General features: G+C 50.0%; 3 protein-coding genes across 5 annotated transcripts; 1 reads left to right on the top strand and 2 right to left on the bottom strand.

The window, feature by feature from the left end:
• Positions 1 to 606: 606 nt before the first annotated feature.
• WDR55 (WD repeat domain 55) lies at positions 607 to 7291 on the top strand. Its single transcript, XM_003362803.5, has 7 exons — positions 607 to 1442; positions 4135 to 4235; positions 4318 to 4405; positions 4503 to 4682; positions 4782 to 4881; positions 4967 to 5136; positions 5221 to 7291. The coding sequence occupies exons 1-7, from the start codon at positions 1252 to 1254 to the stop codon at positions 5540 to 5542; spliced, it is 1152 nt and encodes a 383-aa protein (XP_003362851.2). The 5' UTR covers positions 607 to 1251; the 3' UTR covers positions 5543 to 7291.
• On the bottom strand, positions 5770 to 9051 carry DND1 (DND microRNA-mediated repression inhibitor 1). 2 transcript variants are annotated; one of them, XM_070234105.1, is made up of 4 exons: positions 8902 to 9051; positions 8207 to 8324; positions 7414 to 7875; positions 5770 to 6721 (listed from the first exon to the last, which is right to left on the bottom strand). In XM_070234105.1, the coding sequence occupies exons 1-4, from the start codon at positions 9049 to 9051 to the stop codon at positions 6264 to 6266; spliced, it is 1188 nt and encodes a 395-aa protein (XP_070090206.1). In that variant the 3' UTR covers positions 5770 to 6263. The 2 variants fall into 2 exon arrangements, with proteins under 2 accessions (XP_070090206.1, XP_001504202.1); XM_001504152.4 differs by having other exon boundaries at positions 8456 to 8981.
• Positions 8875 to 19539, bottom strand: HARS1 (histidyl-tRNA synthetase 1). 2 transcript variants are annotated; one of them, XM_014730619.3, is made up of 13 exons: positions 19414 to 19539; positions 18949 to 19038; positions 17075 to 17194; positions 14199 to 14294; positions 13412 to 13537; positions 12630 to 12737; positions 12380 to 12478; positions 12055 to 12148; positions 11714 to 11841; positions 11378 to 11620; positions 9974 to 10090; positions 9629 to 9775; positions 8875 to 9300 (listed from the first exon to the last, which is right to left on the bottom strand). In XM_014730619.3, exons 3-13 carry the CDS (start codon positions 17165 to 17167, stop codon positions 9229 to 9231), a joined length of 1323 nt encoding a protein of 440 aa, XP_014586105.1. In that variant the 5' UTR covers positions 17168 to 17194; positions 18949 to 19038; positions 19414 to 19539; the 3' UTR covers positions 8875 to 9228. The 2 variants fall into 2 exon arrangements, with proteins under 2 accessions (XP_014586105.1, XP_001504203.1); XM_001504153.7 differs by having other exon boundaries at positions 19322 to 19496.

The following is a 19539-nucleotide window of genomic DNA, read 5'->3' as shown; positions in this document are numbered from 1 at the left end:
TGCCTTGCCTTTAGTCACTTTCACTTTGATAGGGCAAGGGCTTTTGAGAAAGCCAGCTTGGTGCATAGCACCTAGGAGGCTGAAATTGGGCCCTGTCTGCAGTAGCACCTAGAATGGCTAATTTCAGACAGTAAATGACACCCTGGTTTCATGGTCGTAGGGAGCAGTCCCAACTAGGAAAAAGGTCACAGAGACCTGGCTCAGATGAAGATACCTAGAGGGGCACTAAGATCAAGCCCTCCTGGGGGTTGACTGCCAGTTTAAAATCAGTCTCTGCAAGTACCACCAAGCCTTGTGGAAGTGACCAAGGCCTTCTGGTTGGCCACACAGTGAGTGAGAAGACTCCCAACACTACACAGCAACTTCTCCAGTCACGCAGGGGACATATAGTCTCTCTGAGGTCCCTAACCACACTTCTTTCACCTCTCATTAAGGGGGTTGGGCATGAGCATAAAAGATGTCTTAGAAGGCTTGGTACCACAGCCATGTGCGAAGGTTCTCTTCAGCCAAAGGAGCTCTTGCTCCTTATCTGCCCCACCATACAGAGTGCTCCTACTTTGTGAAACCTAGGTAACAGGAATGTCCAGAACGTCAACTGTTGTTTTCCTCTTCAGGAACTCCGTGCCAGCTCTGAGCACTGCTGACTCGACCCGCTGAGGGCCTGCGGCCAAACTGTAGGAACGGGCAGGGCACTGTTCTTTTGTCTACGAAGATGCTGAGCATGGACGGCAGCAGCTTAAGCGTGTGCGCGGGCTGCCTGCTGTCCAAGGACCCCGCATGCCAAATTCTCGCAGCGCGGGCTTTTTCTGCTTCCTGACCAACTTGGCTGCCGCTTGTCATGGTCTTGGGTTTCATCAAGCTATGAACGACTGGCGTCGCCTCTCCTATCCCGAGAGCATTAAGTCCTCTTTACTGGTTGCGAGAGGGAGTAGCAAACTGTCAGCATTGACCAGGATGAAGGGAAAGGAGTTAAACGCAGTTCCCAACTTTACGCGAAGTGACCAAGGAGGGGATTAACGCTCGCGCCATCTAGCTGGCCTGGGAACTCGCCACAGCAACCCACAGAAGTACCGGACCCTCGCAGCCGAACCTGTGGGGCTGGTTCCACCCACACCCGACGCAGCCGGCCCGCCACTTCCGGCTCCGCCCCCCCCGCGACGCGGAAGCGGTGCCCTGAGCCGCTTTCCCCGCCGCGTGACTGATTGCTGGAGTCACAGCCCGTCCGGTCGACGGCTCCGAATCGTCGGGTGCATGGACCGCACGTGCGAGGAGAGGCCCGCGCAGGATGGGAGCGACGAGGAGGATCCTGACTCCACGGAAGCCCCAGTCCGGATCCGGGATACTCCAGAGGACATCGTGCTGGAAGCGCCGGCTAGTGGGCTGGCGTTCCATCCTGCCCGCGACCTCCTGGCGGCGGGGGACGTGGACGGGGACGTGTTCGTGTAAGTGCACGGCAGGGCCGGGGGCGTGGTGAGAGTGGTGGGCGCGGGGGCTGCCGGGTCTGGAAGTTCCCCAGGGATGGAGGTGGGACGAGGAGAGAGGAGACAAAGTTGCAGGGAGAAACGTTTTGCAGGACTCATCTAGTTCAATTCGTTCAATAACATTCGGCTTTAAACAAGTTACCACACAAATCTCTTGAAAGAGCTGAAAGGAAGACAGGGTGGCTGGAATGTCGTGACGGAGCCTAGAGACGGTAGCAGCATAAGAAGGCGAATGTTCAGGACACTGTTATTTCCCGCCAGGTTATTACATTGAACCTGAAGCAGGCTCAGCGGCGCCCCTGCGTTTGCTTCTTGCTCACTTTGATCTTTCAAAAACACAAATCTGACCACCTCACTTCTTTCATTAAAACCCTTCAGTAGTTTACCTTTGCTTTTGGGATTGAGTCTAAACTCCTTAATCCGGCTTTCAGAGCCCTGACTACCTGGCCCTTGCTTGCTTTCCCCTTTGCTTTTTGTGCTCATTCATCCTTCCCTTTTTATCGAATTGTGAAGCCTCAGCTCCTTTGCACATATTATTCCTTCTGCCTGGAAGATTCCTTTCCCCTCACTTGTAGCTACTCTCCCTGAGTTCTCAGCATCTCTTCATGCCTCAGACTAAATTAGATTACCCATTAGATGCTGCCTTGGTACCAGTACCTTTCTCTAATAAATTTCATAATGGTTTGTAATCATACATCTGTTTGTGTAATTATTGGAATGCTTGTCTCCACTAAAAAAGCTTTTCAAACTTTTTTGACCTCGCCACACAGTAAAAATATCTTCTGTTATGTGTGATGCACTCTGATATTTCCCTTTTTTTGGTGAGGAAGATTGTTGCTGAGCTAACATCTGTGCCGATCTTCTTCTATTTTGTATGTGGGACTCTGCCACAGCATGGCTTGATGAGTGGTGTGCAGGTCTGCACCTGGGATCCAAACCTGCAAACCCCGGGCTGCTGGAGCAGAGGATGAAAACTTAACCACTATGCCACTGGGCTGGCCCCTGATATTTTCTGGTTTATTTTATTGTCATTTTTTTTTTTTTAAAGATTTTGTTTTTTCCTTTTTCTCCCCAAAGCCCCCGGGGTACATAGTTGTATATTCTTCCTTGTGGGTCCCCCCAGTTGTGGCATGTGGGACGCCACCTCAGCGTGGTTCGATGAGTAGTGCCATGTCCGCGCCGAGGATTCGAACCAATGAAACACTGGGCCGCCTGCAGCGGAGCGCGCGAACCCAACCACTCGGCCACGGGGCCAGCTCCTATTTTATTGTCATTTTTGTGGGCACACATATTGCATCTTACTCATAGGTCATGACTGGAGTTTGAAAAACACTGTTCTGAACTGTAACCTGTGGTCTGTTTTGTTCTCCATTCTATCTCCTGCTTCTAGCCCTGGGTAGGTGCTCAATACATGTTTGATTTTGAACAAAAGATGTAGGCTGGAATCAGTGAAAAGTCACTGAAGGTTTTAACCAGAAAGCTGTGCTATCAGATTTACTTAATGAATTTAAACCTCAACCCCCTCATTAGCTGCAGTGGCCTTGGGCAAGTTAACTTATGCATTTTCATTTTTGAAAATGGGAACAATATTACCTGCTTTACAGAGGGATCAGGTGTTCAGTACACCACCTGAGTTCAACAGATGTTCAATAAATGTGGGTTCCCTTCTACTAGTATCCATAGTTACAGTGCCAGACACTTGGAGGCACCCTGGACCTTCCCCACTAACCTCATTCCTTCAGTTTGTCTCCCTTCCCCTACCCTCAGCCACTGCCTTCTAGTGGGCCTCTAGCTTCTCCCATGACCATGCCAAAGAGATTCCTTTTCCCATGGGATTAAATACAGCCATGTTTCATTTGCCCCTTGTTCTCTGCCAGGTGAACTACTTATTCTACATGATCCAACTCACATGACATCACCTTAGCTAGCTTTTCAGGGCTCTCTTCTCTTCCCAAGCATTTATTCAATCTGTGAATGTTTACTGAGCAGCTTTTTCAGGCTGGGCACAGGGGCAGAGCAGACAATAAGTAGACCCAGTTCTACCTGCGTGGAACTCACTAGCAATTTAGCACTTCTTCATTTGACCCTTTTTGAAGATCTGCTCTGAGGCAGTCACTGGGGATGCTCTCTGGACAGGTACTTGTCTCAAAGCCAAGTTTTCGGGCTTGTGCCTCTGCTCCACCTCCATTTTGATCTTATCCCCTTTTCAGCATGTAGTCACAATGTGCTGTAATTAATTGTGGCTTTCTTTGGCTCCTGCAGACCTGAGTGCAAGAGCCCTTTCTTACCGATTTTTCTATTTCCAACTTCTGGGGCTGTTCTTTTGTCATTAATTTAACAAGTATTTCTGGGCCTCCATAGTGGTCCAGACCTAGTCTTTCCCCAGGGTGGGGCTTTCAAGGATGAAGACTGTGGGGTGGGGTCAGATCACAAAGAAGTCCTGAGCAAATGTGGTTTGAATTACTGCATGAAAAAAAGACCTAACAATCGAAGCTCATTGAAAATGGAAAAAATAGGATGGTTAAGCTCCTTGGGCTTGGAGGTGTGCCAAGCAGGAACTCCTAGGTAGGTGGAAGGTTGGCTAGTTGGTCTCTACACTCCATGTATCCCAGGTGGGGTCTGGGGTCATTCACTCTCTTCTCCATCTCCCTAGCTTTTCCTACTCCCAGCAAGAGGGAGAAACCAAGGAGCTCTGGTCCTCAGGTCACCACCTCAAGTCCTGCCGAGCCGTGGTCTTCTCTGAAGATGGGCAGAGTGAGTATTGGGGAAGGCAGCCAGCAGTGTGGTGGGATGGGCGCAGTGAGCAGCACCATGACCTGCACACCTTATCTCCCAGAACTTGTAACTGTCTCCAAGGATAAAGCCATCCATGTTCTGGATGTGGAGCAGGGCCGAATGGAAAGACGCATTTCTAAGGCTCACAGGTAAGGGGAGCCAATTGTGTGTTGAGGTGAAGGGTAAAGACCGGTAGCTCCCTACAGGGACAAAATGCTCCAAGAAGTTCTGCATCTGTCTCTCTAGTGCCCCCATCAACAGTCTGCTGCTGGTGGATGAGAATGTTCTGGCCACTGGGGATGACACAGGTGGCATCCGGCTCTGGGACCAGCGGAAGGAGGGCCCCTTAATGGACGTGCGGCAGCATGAGGAGTACATCGCAGACATGGCTCTGGACCCAGCCAAGAAGCTGCTGCTGACAGCCAGGTATGGCCTCAAAGCTGTCTCCCTCTCCCTTTCCTGTGTTAAATGTCCCCCTCAATGGGAGCTTTGGCCAAGCCTGCTGCTGCTCTGCTCTCTCTATAGTGGGGACGGCTGCCTTGGTGTCTTCAACATCCGGCGACGCCGGTTTGAGCTGCTCTCAGAGCCTCAGTCTGGAGACCTGACCTCTGTCACTATCATGAAAGTACAGCTGGGTATGGCGGGATGGGGGTGTGCTAGGGACCTGGTCAGACATGGCTCCACAAACATGGTTTGCTCTTTCCCTGCAGTGTGGGAAGAAGGTAGTCTGTGGCTCCAGTGAAGGTACCATCTACCTTTTCAACTGGAATGGCTTTGGGGCCACAAGTGACCGCTTTGCCCTGAGAGCTGAGTCCATTGACTGCATGGTTCCAATCACCGAGAACCTGCTGTGCACTGGCTCCACTGACGGAGTCATCAGGTGAGAGAAGCCAGGACGGCCCTCACATCATAGGAAGGGCAGGCCCAACCAGCCAATACCCAACATTCCTCTCTCTCTGCCCAGGGCTGTGAACATCCTGCCAAACCGAGTGGTGGGCAGTGTGGGCCAGCATGCCGGAGAGCCTGTGGAGGAGCTGGCCCTCTCTCATTGCGGCCGCTTCCTGGCCAGCAGTGGCCACGACCAGCGCCTCAAGTTTTGGGACATGGCTCAGCTGCGGGCTGTGGTGGTGGATGACTACCGTCGGCGCAAAAAAAAGGGAGGGCCGCTGCGGGCACTGAGCAGCAAGGCCTGGAGCACCGATGACTTCTTTGCAGGACTGAGGGAGGAGGGAGAGGAATCCATGGCTCGAGACGAAGAGGAGGAAAGTGAGGATGACAGTGACTGAGGGGATGAGCTGAATCTCAAGACAGGTCCTCACTAGGGAAGAGTTGTTTCTGGGGCTGGCTCCCCAGAAAGGCTATGAATTTATAATACCCTATTGTGCGGTGCAAAAAGATGCACAGAGGCTCAGGACTCAGAGCACTGATGTGAGGAAGTACTTGCCCTATAGCGGCTGCTCACTCTACCAGTAAGATAAGCCCATAGCTGGGCAAGACAGCACGGACACAGGTGTACACCAACTAGGGGTTTAATATAAATATAACCAGCATAGAAAAACTCAAAACTACACACGCACCAAAACCAGAATGCCAAGTGGTAGGGACAAAAGGCAGATTTCTGATACTTTGGCTCAGCCAGCCCCCAAATAAAAACCAACAAGGAAGACAAATCAAGAAAATAAGAAACAAAGATTCATGCTAAGCTGTGGGAGGAGGGAGAGGGTGTGTGTGCCACACAGGATGGCCAAGGAAGACCATGGGGTTCAGGTCAGACCTTAGGCTGGGGAGGGGGGTGGGAGGGCAAGGTCCCTCACCACAACTTGGCCAAACCTGAGCTGCTCACAGGTGTGCTGGGGCCCTGCCCCAGCTGGGACGCTGTGTCAGGTCCAGGGCAGGGCCCATGCTCCTCCCCTTGTTGGGATCAGGTGGTGGCTGCCCAGGCCTGCTGGGCTGGTGACTGACACAGGCTCTGTCTACTCATTTAGGCTGCCGGTGAAGAGGATGGGGTCACTGCTTAACCACAGTACCTGCCTCAGCCCCAGCAGACCACAGGAGGCTAGCCCCAGACTCACTCAGTGCCTCCAGCAGCCGTGTAGACACAGCATCCTTGGCCACCTCATGCCCATCCTGCCCATCTGGGGCCAGCACAACCCAGATGAGGCCGCTAAAGGGCACTGGATGCCCAGGGATCACCACCTGGTACCAGAAGCGGTGCCAGCCAGCAGGGCCTGTGCCCAAACACTTGGTGAGGAACACTGGGCTCCCCAGCTTCATCCGTTGGCACAGCAGCTGCAGGGCAGCCCGAGCCCCTTGGGACTCTAGCCTGTCCCTGGCCAGAGCCAGTCGGCTGCTCTCTGGCTGTAGGCACTGCAGTGAGGGACCCACAAACTGCTGGCGCAGCCGCTGCTTCAGGTCTGGCTTGAGCCACTCCACAGCCACCTGCTCTCCACAGAGGCGTGACTGCCCTGCAGGAAAAAGGGAGAGACAAGGGCAGGTCTGAGCCCTGGACCCAAGCCCCCAGACCCTGTGAGCCCACTGGGGCCACACAGGCCTACTTAATTTCTAGCCTCCCCATTTCCTGGTGGTGTGCCCTCGGGCAAGTTAAATAACTTCTCCAGGCTCCATTGTGTTTATCTGTAAAGGCGCTGTAATAATTGCTACCTTCTGAGTTTCCTTGGAGGACTACTGGTTGATGCAGGCTTTGTCTCCCTCATAACCATCATAATAGCTAACCTTTACTATGAATACCGGCCATGAATCAGGGAAGGGGCTAAGTACGCTTTAATTCTCACAACAGTCTGAGGAAGAAGGTTGTAAAATGGATAAAAGGCCAGTTGCACTTGGCCTTGGGCAAGTCAGTTTCTCTGAAAACAGTCTCATCTCTAAAGAGGGAGGTCATTCTGTGTTTCACTGGAAGGTCGGACCTTAAGTCAGGAGATAATGCACGGGAAGTGTTAAGTTTAGGTAAGTGGTAGCTGCTTAGCACCACTGGAAATTTAAAAATCTGAGATTAAATAAAAATATGAGGTTGCAAACTCGGGTATTCCTAACCCTTAAATCTTGCGACTTTACCCCGCTATGCTGCTGGGTGGAGGCAGAATGCCTGGCAGCACGTCTTTGGCCCCAACCAGCGGCCCCCCGCAGCCTCCACCCCTACCTTCCACCAGGGCCTTTTTGGCCATGGCGGCGGCGCGGTGCGAGCTGAACTTGAGCAGCGCGATCTGCGCGGACGCCGGCCCGGGGCTGGGCAGCAGCAGCGCTTCCTGCAGGCCGGGCCCGAGCGGCTGCAGCGCGAGCAGCAGCGCGCGGCGGCTCAGGGCGGGCGGCAGCCCGTCCACGCTCAGCTCGCACTTCTCGGTGCTGCGGCACACGAGCAGCGGGCAGGAGGGCCGCAGCGGGTGGTTGTGCAGCGTGGCGATGGCGGCCTGGGCGCCGCGCCGCGAGCTGTAGCGGGCGTAGGCGAAGCCGCGGTTCAGGCCGCTGAAGGTCATCATCAGGCGGAACTCGTAGAGGCGGCCCACGCGCTGGAACAGTGGGATCAGCTGGTGCTCGTACACGTCCTGGGGCAGCCGCCCGATAAACACCTCTGACCCGGCCGGCGGCGGGCTGCCCACCCAGCCTGGGGGAAGGGGGTGGGGAGGGGTACCGTCATCCACCGCGATGGTTCCGGCTTCGGGGCCCAAGGACCCAGCGCCAGAGGGACTCCGTGAGCAAACGTCTGTGAAATGGGTACAACACCCGTACGTGGGTCGTTGGTGTAACTGGGTGCCTGAGCTAACAGCGGAGCTGGCAGAGTAGGTGCCCCTTAAGACCGGCTGCTTCCCTCGAGGAGGCGGGCGGGGGTAAGAGGGAGTTAGGGGTTTCGGACCATGGAGCCTCAGGGTAGGCCCCTCCCGGAAAGGGGGCTGGTCGAGGCTGGCGTAGGGCGGCAGGGGCTGGGACTACCGTACCTGGGGGTGGCCCGCCATACTTCCTCTGCCCGTTCACCTGCACCAGGCGGATGCCGGTCTCCCGGACCCACGCCTCCAGCGCCGCCTTGTTCTCTGGATTCACCCTCTCGCACCACAGCTGAGGGAGAAGGGGCAGGTTGGAACAGCGGACCGCCGCGCCCGCCCCACCCCGCCTGTGGAACAGGGGCCCCAGGAGCCCCGGCTCCCTGCGCAGGTGAGCTCGTCGCCCCCTCGTTGCCAGGCACTCACCTCACACTCCCGCTTGGACTGCATGACTCTTCCGCGGGCCGGCTGGTACCCCCTTTATAACCTCCTCCCTATCTGCCTCTGGAAGCTTCCCTACCCCTCCACCCCCAAGCTCTCATTGGCTCTGAGCACGACCCCGCCTCCCAAGGGGGTGGGGATACCCACTGCACGTGCGCCGCGGGAACCTCCGACCCTCAGGTGAAAGCTAGAAGCTTTAGGGCGTGAGTTTTCGGGCAGTCCCACTTCCTAAGCAATGGCTTGCGCGCCGGCACGGATGGACGCTGGCGGCAAGAACCTCAGGGGCACCCTTCACGGGCCTATTGTACGTCCTTCTCCCCATTTCCCACCGCTAAAGTGGTCAGAATGGGAGGCCTAGGCTCTGACAGGGAAGGCAGGGCTAGGCAAGAGCGACACAGGAAGGCTCCAGTGGTAGAGGCATTTTATTGGACCTTTGGCGACGGGTTGTGGGGAGCACTCCCTCCATCTGGCGTAGGGTCCTGCGGAGAAGACCACCTCTGGCCCAGTCCTTGTAGCCCAGGAGCACAGGCTGGACTATGCCCCCAGGGCCTCCTATGGAAAATGGCATAGTACACGGCCATTTTTGCCTGTGATTACCAATAAAATAATCATAATAAAAATAAAAAGTCTCTGTTCTGACCCTTCTTCAGGCCTTCTTGCTGGAACAGAAGTGTGCAAAGCTGTCGAAGTACATATGCAGAGTTTTGTCTTAGCCTTAAACAGTGCCAGTCCCACTTTCCTCTGATAGTTTGCTCAACTCAGCATGTACAGAGGGGCTCGCTTGTTCTCCTTTTGATTTCCTCCACAAGGTCTTCTCTTCGGATGTCCACCTGGCCAGGATGGGGGAAGAAGGTTGTATGAGCATCTTCCACTCCACCGCTCCCTGAGTGCCCACGCCTTCCTCTAGTCATCAGCTGGGAGCAGGAACTCAATCAAACACCTCAGAGTCGATAGTGCTTCTTGGGGGAGACGGAGAGACGCAGGGTATATGTGGGGTTGGAGATCTTACCCTTCCATGACCACAGTAAAGATGAAGCCATTAAGTCCTTTACGAGTGGGTACTTATATGAAGGCCAGGCTTTCACCCTCTCACACCACACTGGCCTGCCGAAATGGCATACGTTCCCTGTCCCTCAGCTTTCCTGTTTGCCTACTTACCTCTTCCCTGCTGGCCACTGAACGGAGCTTGATGACCCCGTCCTTGAGCTCCTGCTCACCGATGATGGCCACTAGTGGGATGCCTGCCTCCTCACAGTATTGCAACTGGTTCAGTAACTTCGGGTTCTTCTTGTAGAGCAGCTCTGCCTGCAGAGGACAAGGCAGAAGATGAAGGCTGGCGTCTGCTCCTCAGGGACAACCTCCGGAGGGCCCAAGCTGGGCTCCTTGCTCTTAGCTCCATTCCAAGAAGTCATAGTGATGGCAGGGTCACTATGAATGAGGTTTTATTTAGTCTGTGCCCAGTGCTCCCAAGTGTGCTGCCACCCTGGGGTTTGCCTCCAGTACCTTGATTCCAGCATCCCATAGCTCCGAGACAAGCTTCAGTCTCTCCTCCAGCAGCTTCTTCTGTGCAGATGCAACAAGCACCTGTGTCTCTGTGGTCCGTACCTTCTCCTCCAAAGCCTGGGGAAGGGGCAGATAAGAGTCAGAGAGCTGACTTTACAACACCTTCAAGGAACAAATAGAGCAAGCTCTTGTCAGGATTCTGAGAAACCAGGCCCAACTCAGCAAGTTCCACCAGGGCAGGGGTCCAGTTTTCTCATCTAGCAATTGGGCATAAAATAGCTCTTAGAAGATATAAGGAATGAACTGACTGACTTGTACATATGACTTGTCAGAATAAATAATGTAGGGCAAGGGCAAAGGTAGCTTATGTACAGTGACTTCAAGCTCATTTCCATCTAGTACCTTAAGGGTTCACCAGAACACTCACACAGAAGTGATACTGTGAGCCCACCCAGGCAATCTAATCGCCCCTGGCAGTTGTAGTTCCCCTGAGACAGGAGACCGTGCCTCTTATATTTCAGCCATAGGGTACAACTCAGGGTGTGGATAAGGAGGAAGGCAGAATGCTACTGCTGCCCTTGTCTTTTTCTGAAAAACTGTTTTCAGAGTTCTTACAATATAAGATGCCTACTGAAATAGTGACCTCAGCTGGGAAAAATGGACAGTTTCCACTCTAGAGAAAAGGATGGGAGCAGTGGGAAGGTTACTGCCAGGGCATTCCCTGGATGAAATGCACCAGTCTGTTAAGAGCAGCAGCAACAAAGGAGGGCTTGGGCTTGAGGCCATGAGGGGCTTCCCTGGTGTTACTCTAGATGCTAGAGTCAGGACAGCCATCTGGAAGATCCCAAAGCCTCAGACACGTGCTTCCACTTAGTGACAATGTCACAGAGTGGTTAGGAGCAAGACTCTAGAATTCGACTGCTTGGATTCAGATTCTGACTCTGCCACTTACATGACCTTGGGCAAATTATTTGATCTCTAATGCTTCAGTTCCCTTGTCTGAAAAATGTAAATGATAAAAGTAGCTACTCTCAGAGGGCTGTTTAAGAATTTTATTAGATAATGCATGAAAAGCACTAAGCACAGTGACTGGCACAGAGTAGTAAAATATTAAGTATTCTGTCTCATGAGGAAGATCCAGGTCGTTGGATATACCAGCCTAGATTCCTGATAGTTCTGAGGGAAGTAGGGACCCAGAGCAAAGGATTTTGTGAGAAAAGAATGATCAAAGATCCACAAAGCTGGCCTATAAAGGGGTGGGAGTCTGTGAAGGACAGCAACCATCTCTTCTCCATTTCTCTGCAAAGATGCTCCTTGCCCAAAGCAGCACGACTTGCCCCCTTGGAGATCAAAGAAGATGGCTCAAGTGCCACTACCTGCCCAGACTGTCTTCTACCCACTTACCTCTAGCCTTTGCTCCACGATGGAGAAGATCCGCTCCACCCCAATGCTGAGTCCTACACAAGGCACCTTGCGCCCTTTGGGGTCGAACATGCCCACCAGCCCATCATAGCGCCCTCCAGCGGCCACACTGCCCACACCAAGGGGCTCTTCCCCTGCCTGGGCTGGGGACTGTAGCAGCACTGCCTCATAGATCACCCCAGTATAGTAGTCCAGCCCTCGAGCAAGGCTCAGGTCAAAGGATATCTGTGGGGACAAGAACACGGTCAGTACCAGATGTAGATCAAGGACCGGAAGCCCCAGAATTCAGCAAAGGTTCCCAGCCCCAACCTGACTCACCTTGTCAGCAATGCCAAGCAGGGTGAGGTACTCAAACAGTAGCTTCAGGTCTCCCAGACCCTCCAAGGCCTGCTTGTTTTGGGACAGTTCAGGATCTTGGAGCAGCTGTTCCACCAAGGATACGCCACCTGGGGAGACAGATTTGTGAGCCAGACTGAGTGACAGAAAAAGGTAGGAACTCTCCGTTTTTGCCTGGACTGCACATGCATATGTGCGTGCACACACACTCTCTTCCTCCCCGCTCCCTCTCCTACACATATACACACACAGAGAGAAGACTTTCAGCTTTCAGCTTGAGGGCGGTGGGATGGCTGCTGGGGGAGGCAGGGTTTGTTCCTCACCATGCTGCTGGACGTAGTCCCCAATGCGGTCGGCCACCTCTGGTGCGAGGCCCTTCTCTCCCACCATCTCATTCTTTACTTCCTCCCAGGACACCTGGGGAGACAGATACTAGTCAGGGACCCCTGGGCACCTTCCCGACTTTAGAGCAAGTGTGGGCCCTCCTGGGGGGCAGTCAGAGCACAAGCTGCCCTTCAACCTACATCCTGGGGCTAAGGTTCCTCTGGTGGGCATAGAGGCAGGCCCCTCTCTCTCCTAATGTTGTTTTCCATTTCTCAAGGCAGGGTGGGATGTGGGAAAAGAAGAGTCAAGTGTTTGGGTGGTTACCTTGTCCAGCTTGTCCACTGAGGAGCAGATGGTGCGAAACTTGCTATCCGGAACACCACAGATGGCAAACATCCCATCTAGGATGCGCCGATCATTCACCTGCAGGGACCCAAGGCATAGTGAGGAGAGAATCTCTTTACATGACCCTTGATAGCCTTGGTCACTTGGGCTACTGGTCCCTCTGCACAAGGACCTTCTCCTGTGAGAGGCCAGGCCCAACTTTGCCCTCCCAGCCCTGTTCAGCTCTGACCTTGACCAGGAAGTCGCCTATCTGAAGTGAGCTCAGGATCTCACACATGATCTTCAGGCACTCCGCATCAGGGATCATGGGGTCAAATTGCCCAGCAATGTCAAAATCCTGCAGGGAGAGGGGTAGCTAGAAGTCCTCAGGGGTTTAACTTTCTTAAGGGGGGACTCCTGGGAGCTCTGTTCTCTCTGTGAAGGCCTGTTTGCACTCTTGTATGGACCACCTTCTTCATTCTCTGTCTGATCATCAGCCCAGAGGAAAGCCTCAGCATTCCTGGGTCTCTTCCCAGTCCTGGTGTCCCTTCAATCTGTTGGGCTATTCTTTCTTTATCTCATTCATCTACTTTTCCTTATCTCCTCCTCCTACTCTGAGGGCAATTATATGGCCTTAGCCCTTAGTCATTTTCTCTATTCGTTCAGAATCTCTGCCACCAGTCCGGATGATTTGATAACTCAAATCCAATTCCCCATCCTTTGCTATGGTCCCATCACAGTGGTTTAATATAAAAAGCACCAGGCCAAGAATTCTAGTCCCAACCTTGCCTTTCTTATCCCTATGTTCTCTTCATCTTGATGAGTCTCAAGTTACTCATACATAAAATGGGGAGAATAATCCTTGTCCTGCCCTCTCCACAGGGGCTTTGTGAAATCTATAGGAAAATACTAAAGAAACCTAAGGGTTAGCATTATCTGGGGCATCCAGTTTGCTGAGGACACCATGAGTACTCAGTAGATTCTACTGGCTTGAGGAAGGGCCAGGTTACCCGCCCTGCCCCAAATACTCACACACTGGTAGAATTCCCGATACCGGCCGCGGGTCATGGCTGGGTTATCCCGCCGATACACTTTGGCTATGTGGTAGCGTTTAATGTTGGTCAGTTTATTCATTGCCAAATATCGAGCGAAAGGAACCTAATGACAAAGAGTTAAGGAGAAAGCTCCTCCTATCACAGTCTGGAAGTTGATTATCATCACCAACAGAAGCTGGGTCTAACCCCTCCTTCTGCAGGCAAAACCACCACCCATAAGATTGACAGCATTTCTGAACATCAGAAAGCATCAACTTCATTACCACAAGTGGCAGCTGAAGTCTCAGAAATGATTAAGCCTCCTTTCTCTTTGGTGGTGTCTCCCCTGGGCTATGCTGAGCATGACGGGAGGCTGGGCAGATTGGCCAGAAAGCAGAAAAAGGGTCCCACGTGGCAGCCCTAAGCAGATGATTCTCTGACATAGCTTGGAGATAAAGGAAACGTGCTGTCTGTCAATTAAGGAGAACTTTGTCCACTGGATAGGGCAGAGGACAGGTATTCTGAAGCAAGGGATTGTTGGTAGAGTCAGAACTAGGCATCAACATAAAGCTGAGGTCTTACTCAGGATTCAGAAGCCTTCTAAGGCTATGCTGTTTAGCCAAAGTCCCACTCCTGGTTTAGAAAAAGAATTCCCCTGATTGCCAAAGGCATCATATTTGATCCCACCTATGTCTGGCTATCCCCAAACCTAAAGCTAGAAAAAGTTCGAGCCCAGTGAGGGCTAATCCATCCAAAGTGTCGAGAGTCCAGCTTTAGAAAGATACAGTGAGGTCATAGCGAAGGGACAGCAGCTCCCCACCCTGGTCCTTCAGGTCATAGATAAGCTTAGAGTCTTCTCCATACTTTCCAGTCAGTGTTTCCTGGAGAAAACATAAAGAAATGTGGCCACAATGATAAATATAACAATTTAAAAGGAAGCTTTGAAAACAAAAGCCCACTACTCTAACATGACTGATTTCAACTTGTCTACATTTCCTCTGCTATCTAGTCCAAGGCTTATATATTTGATGTAGTTATAATCAAAAGGAAACATCAATTTTGTTTCCTGCTTATCATATTTCCATTTTATGACAGAGCTGAGGTATTTTTTATGTTTGTTTATTTATTTTTTTTGGCAAGGAAGATTGGCCCTAAGCTAACATCTGGTGCCAATCTTCCTCTATTTTGTAAGTGGGTCACCTCCACAGCATGGCTTGATGAGTGGTGTGTAGGTCTATGCCTGGGTTCTGAACCTGTGAACCCCAGGCCGCTGAAGTGAAGCATGTGAACTTAACCACTATGCCACCAGGCTGGCTCCTGAAGTATTATTATTTTTTTTCCTGTTATTTTTTTCCTAAGGAAGATTTGTCCTGACCTAATATCTGTTGCCAATCTTCCTCCTTTTTTCTTTTTTGCTTGAGGAAGATCAGCCCTGAGCTAACATCTGTGCCAATCTGTATGTGAGTCACTGCCTCAGCATGGCTGAGGGGTGGCATAGGTCTGCACCTGGGATCTGAGCCTGTGAACCCAGACCACTGAAGCAGAGGACGTGAACTTAACCACTATGCCACGTAGCTGGCCCTTGAAGTATTATTTTTTTAAAGCTGCATAATATCCCAGGGAGAAGAAAATCATATTTCCTTCCTTCCTAGTGTTATGCTGTTAGATGTTTAGGTTATTCCAATTAAAAAAGATGTTCCATAACATTTCAGTAAATATATTTGGGTACACAGTTTTTTCTTTTTCTTTTTTTTTTTTTTAAGATTTAAAAAAATTTTTTTTCCTTTTTCTCCCCAAAGCCCCCCGGTACGTAGTTGTATATTCTTCGTTGTGGGTCCTTCTAGTTGTGGCATGTGGGACGCTGCCTCAGCGTGGTCTGATGAGCAGTGCCATGACGGCGCCCAAGATTGGAACCAACGAAACACTGGGCCGCCTGCAGCAGAGCCCGCGAACTTAACCACTCGGCCACGGGGCCAGCCCCCATAGTTTTTTCTTTTGAATATTTTTTGGAGAATAAACTCCTAGGAGTGGGTTATGAAAACAACAGACAAATGTGTTTAAGACATCTGTGATTTGAACAATGTCAAAAGCCAAAACTGAGACAGCAGTCCTGCCCGTGATGTCTTCAATAAGGTGAAAACATATTTCACCTATCTGATTGGCAAAGTTTAAAAAGCCTGAAAATTCCCAGTGTGTAGAATCAAAAACACTCATGCATTGGTTGGTGTTATAGGCTAAATTGTGTCCCCCTCAAAATTCATATAATGAAGTCCTATCCCCCAGTAACCTCTGAATGTGACTGCATTTGGAGACAGGGCCTTTAAAGAGGCAATTAAGCTAAAATGAGGTCATTATGGTGGGCCCTAATCCAACATAACTGGTGTCCAAATAAAAAGAGGAAATTTGGATATAGACAGAGGGAAGATCATGCGAAGACGCAAGGAAAAGACAAAGTCTACAAGCCAAAGAGGGAAGTCTGGACCAGATCCTTCCCTCATGGCCGTCAGAAGGACCCAACCCTGCTGACACCTTATCTTGGACTTCCAGCCTCCAGACAATAAATTTATGTTATTTAAGCCATCTAGTCTGTGGTACCTTGTTATGGGAGCCCTAGCAAACTGACACAGTTGGTAAAAATATAAATGAGTACAACCTTTTGACTCAGCAATTCCATTTCTATGAATTCACCTTACAGATAAATGCACACCAGTACCAGACATTGTTCTAAGCCTTGAGTATACATCAGTGAACAAGACAAAGGCAGTCCACGCCTTCGTGGATCTTCTATACTAATGAGAAGAGACAGGCAACACACTAATGCAAAGAAACAAATTAACAGATAATTTCAGATAGTGACAGCTGCTCTAAAGGAAATAAAACGGACTGATGTAATGGAGAGCAAAGGGCTACTTTAGACAAGGTAGTTGGAGAGGATTATTTGAGGAATGGTATTTGAGCTGAGATCTGAGATTAAAATCTGCAATCTCTAATTTAATCTGAAATTAAAATCATGCAAAGAGCTAAGGGGAAAAGGGAGTTCAGGAAGAGGAAAGAACAAGAACAAAAGCCCTGAGATAAAAACACATTTAGTATGTTCCAGGAATAGAAAGAACTGGAGTAGCACAGTGGGCGAAGGGAAGAATAGCATGAGATGAGGTGGGAAAGGTGGGCAGTGGCCAGATCATGTAGGGCCTTGTGAGCCTGGGTAAAGAGTTTGGACTTTATTATAAATGCAAGGGGAGTCACTGGGTTTTAAGCAGAGAGTGATGCAATCTGGTTTTTTAATAGTCAAGAACTAGAAACAATCTCAAGGTCCATCAATACGAGACTAGTTGCATATTTATACTTTATACATATATACTTTATATGTATGTACGTAGAAACATCTCAAGCACAGGTGCCATGGAATTCAATGTAGATGGGAGCCATAACAACTTCCACCCTTAGAGGTTCTCTTTTGGAAGCCGCTGGCCACAACCAAGGTAAATAAAAAGCACGGCCTCTCCCTCCAAGCCAGTCCCATCCCCCTTATCATTGGAGAATATACTGGTCTTTGTCCACAACACGAGAGAGACATTTGGGCCCTCACTCTCTTGTCATCTTCTTTGTTGTTCATATACCCACTCTCCCACTATGCAATTTCTCCTCACCCATCCCTCACCTTTAGTTCAAACACAGGTGTGTCAATTACTTCTGCACCATGGCGCTTGAAGCAGCTGATGATTACATCAAACACCTTCTCCCGAACTGCCATCTGCCGGGGACTGTAGTCTCTTGTGCCCTTGGAGGCAAAATCAGCCAAAGAACCAGGGATGGAATTTAAAAACAAACAAAGAACAATAAGGTCTAGAAATATAAAAAAGGATGATCTCAATGGTGATGAATGCAAATCCTGCCCCAAACTTAAGATTTTCCTACAGGCCACTGAGTTAGAAAACAAGTACAAACAATTCCCTGTTAATTACAATACCCATTTGCTATCAACCTTCTAAATGCCATTCCTTTTTTATCTTGGTTCTATTTTCTAGAATTCTTAGAACTCTATTCTCCGAGGAGTTTTCCTAAAACCTTTTTCTGGGATAGTAGAACATTTCCCTGCCTAATAGAGAACACCTACCTGATGATAGGCACGTAACCAACTCAAACTGGCTTAACTAGTTGAATTCCAACTTTTATAATTAACATTCTCTCCCAACATAACTTAAAAAAATCCTAATGATTTGTTCTCTAATTTGTTTCTGGTAGCCCTATGACATGAGCCAGGGAGATACATTTTATAGGTGAATTTCAGGATGTTGAGAAGTTAAGTCTTTACTTAAGGCCACTCAGCAGGTTTGTGGCAGTCAAGATTAGAACTCTGTTCTTCCAGGTCAGAGCTTCCAGTCTGGGCTTTTACACCCTACTCCCAAGTTTTTGGTCTCTAAAATAAATAATATTTTAGGAAAATGTAACTACTTTCCAAAACAAAATATTTGGTGAGAAGAGTGGCACTGATTTACATTCTTGCAAATCTTTAATGTCTGGCTTAATAGAAGACAGCTGGATTCTATACATGCTTTCTGCATTCAATTCTGTTGTGATATGTTGTTCTGGTTGAGCATACAAAGAAAATCTAGCCTTACACAGATGTGTAATTGTAAAAGGACGAATATTTTAATAAACTTTTTAGCTAACAGTAGATATGCTTCTTAAACTATACCAAACTTCAACAAGTAGCAGTTTCTTAAAGATTGGTTGCAAAGTGGAATCTGAAACTACATCAAAGAACTTTTCATACCATTACATTAAAATCCATTACCTATAAGGGACCCAGAATTCCTAGAGACAGAAAGTAGAACAGTGGTTACCACAGGCTGGAGGGAGGGTGGAGCGAGGATTGCTGTTTAATGAACACAGAATTTCAGTTTGGTATGATGGAAAAGTGCTGGGGATGAAAAGTGATGATGGTTGCACAACAACGTGAATGTACTTAATGCCACTAAACTGTACACCTAAAAAATGGTAAGACAGAAAATTTTATGTTATGTATATTTTACCACAGCTTAAAAAATATTACTCTCCCTTGTTCTTTGAATGGACTTTTTACCCATGTATGATTTTATAACATCATATAACATCATATATTGGCCATTTGGAAAATATTGGTTCATTGATAACAGTTATACACATCTTCCAAATGTTGATACACTTCATTATACAGTATTAGAAAATTATATTTGTTAATAACACCACAGATCTCATCAGGAGAGTCTTTAGGTATTGGGAAGCTGTCAAGCTCATAGTGGAAGATATGAAAGAAGGTGTAGCAGTAGCAGACCGATGCCCCTAAGCACTCAGCTGGCCTAGTTTCTGCCATCACTTTCCCATCCCAGAATGACTCAGAGTCCAACCCGGCCCAGCGCCCAGAGCAACTGTTGTTTTCTCTGTAGCATTTCAGATCCTCCTCAAAGATCTGGTTCAGGGAAGCAGGCACATGAGCTCTTGTAAGTAGAATTAGGGATCCTCTCAGAGGCTCCCTAACGCAATGATATTTACCTTGGGGGTTTTGAGCACAAACTTCTGTTTCCCTTCATCAGGGCCCAGCTGTGCCTTCAGTTTCAGTAGTTTTGCCACCTCCTCTTCGATCTGTGGAGGGAAAAGTAGGTGGTGGGCTATCACATCTGCTGCTCCCTTCCCTCCTCCGCCATTCATTCAGTATTTCTCCCTCATCAGGATCTGGGGCAAATCTCTCTCCCCAGGCCTAGCTTTGTTTCTCTCGGGTCCTACCCCGGCTACTTACCCACCCAGCCGTCCTCCTCTCTACCAGCCGTCCTCCCTTCCCCCACATCCCTGTCCTCTGTGCAGACCACCCCAGCTCTAAGTCCCCCCTCGCCTTGCTTTGGCCCATACCCTGCCGCCTGGGTCGCACCTGCTCGGCGCTGGCCTTCTGCTGCTTAAGGCCCCGCACGCGCTCTCCCTGCAGTCGCACCAGCTCCTCCAGCGCCGCACGCTCCGCCATACCTGCTGCCAATTGGAGCCGACCGCTGTCGAGACCGGCGGTGCAGACCGCAGCCTCGGTTCGGATGACTTCCGGCTATCGAGTCACTGGTCTGCCCGCCTAGAGAGCCTCTGCCGTGCACAACAACT

Source organism: Equus caballus, chromosome 14 (genome assembly GCF_041296265.1).
Source record: "Equus caballus isolate H_3958 breed thoroughbred chromosome 14, TB-T2T, whole genome shotgun sequence".
Lineage (NCBI taxonomy): Eukaryota > Metazoa > Chordata > Mammalia > Perissodactyla > Equidae > Equus > Equus caballus.
The sequence above is the reverse complement of the archived record's forward strand: the minus strand, read 5'-3'. Positions and strand labels throughout refer to the sequence as shown.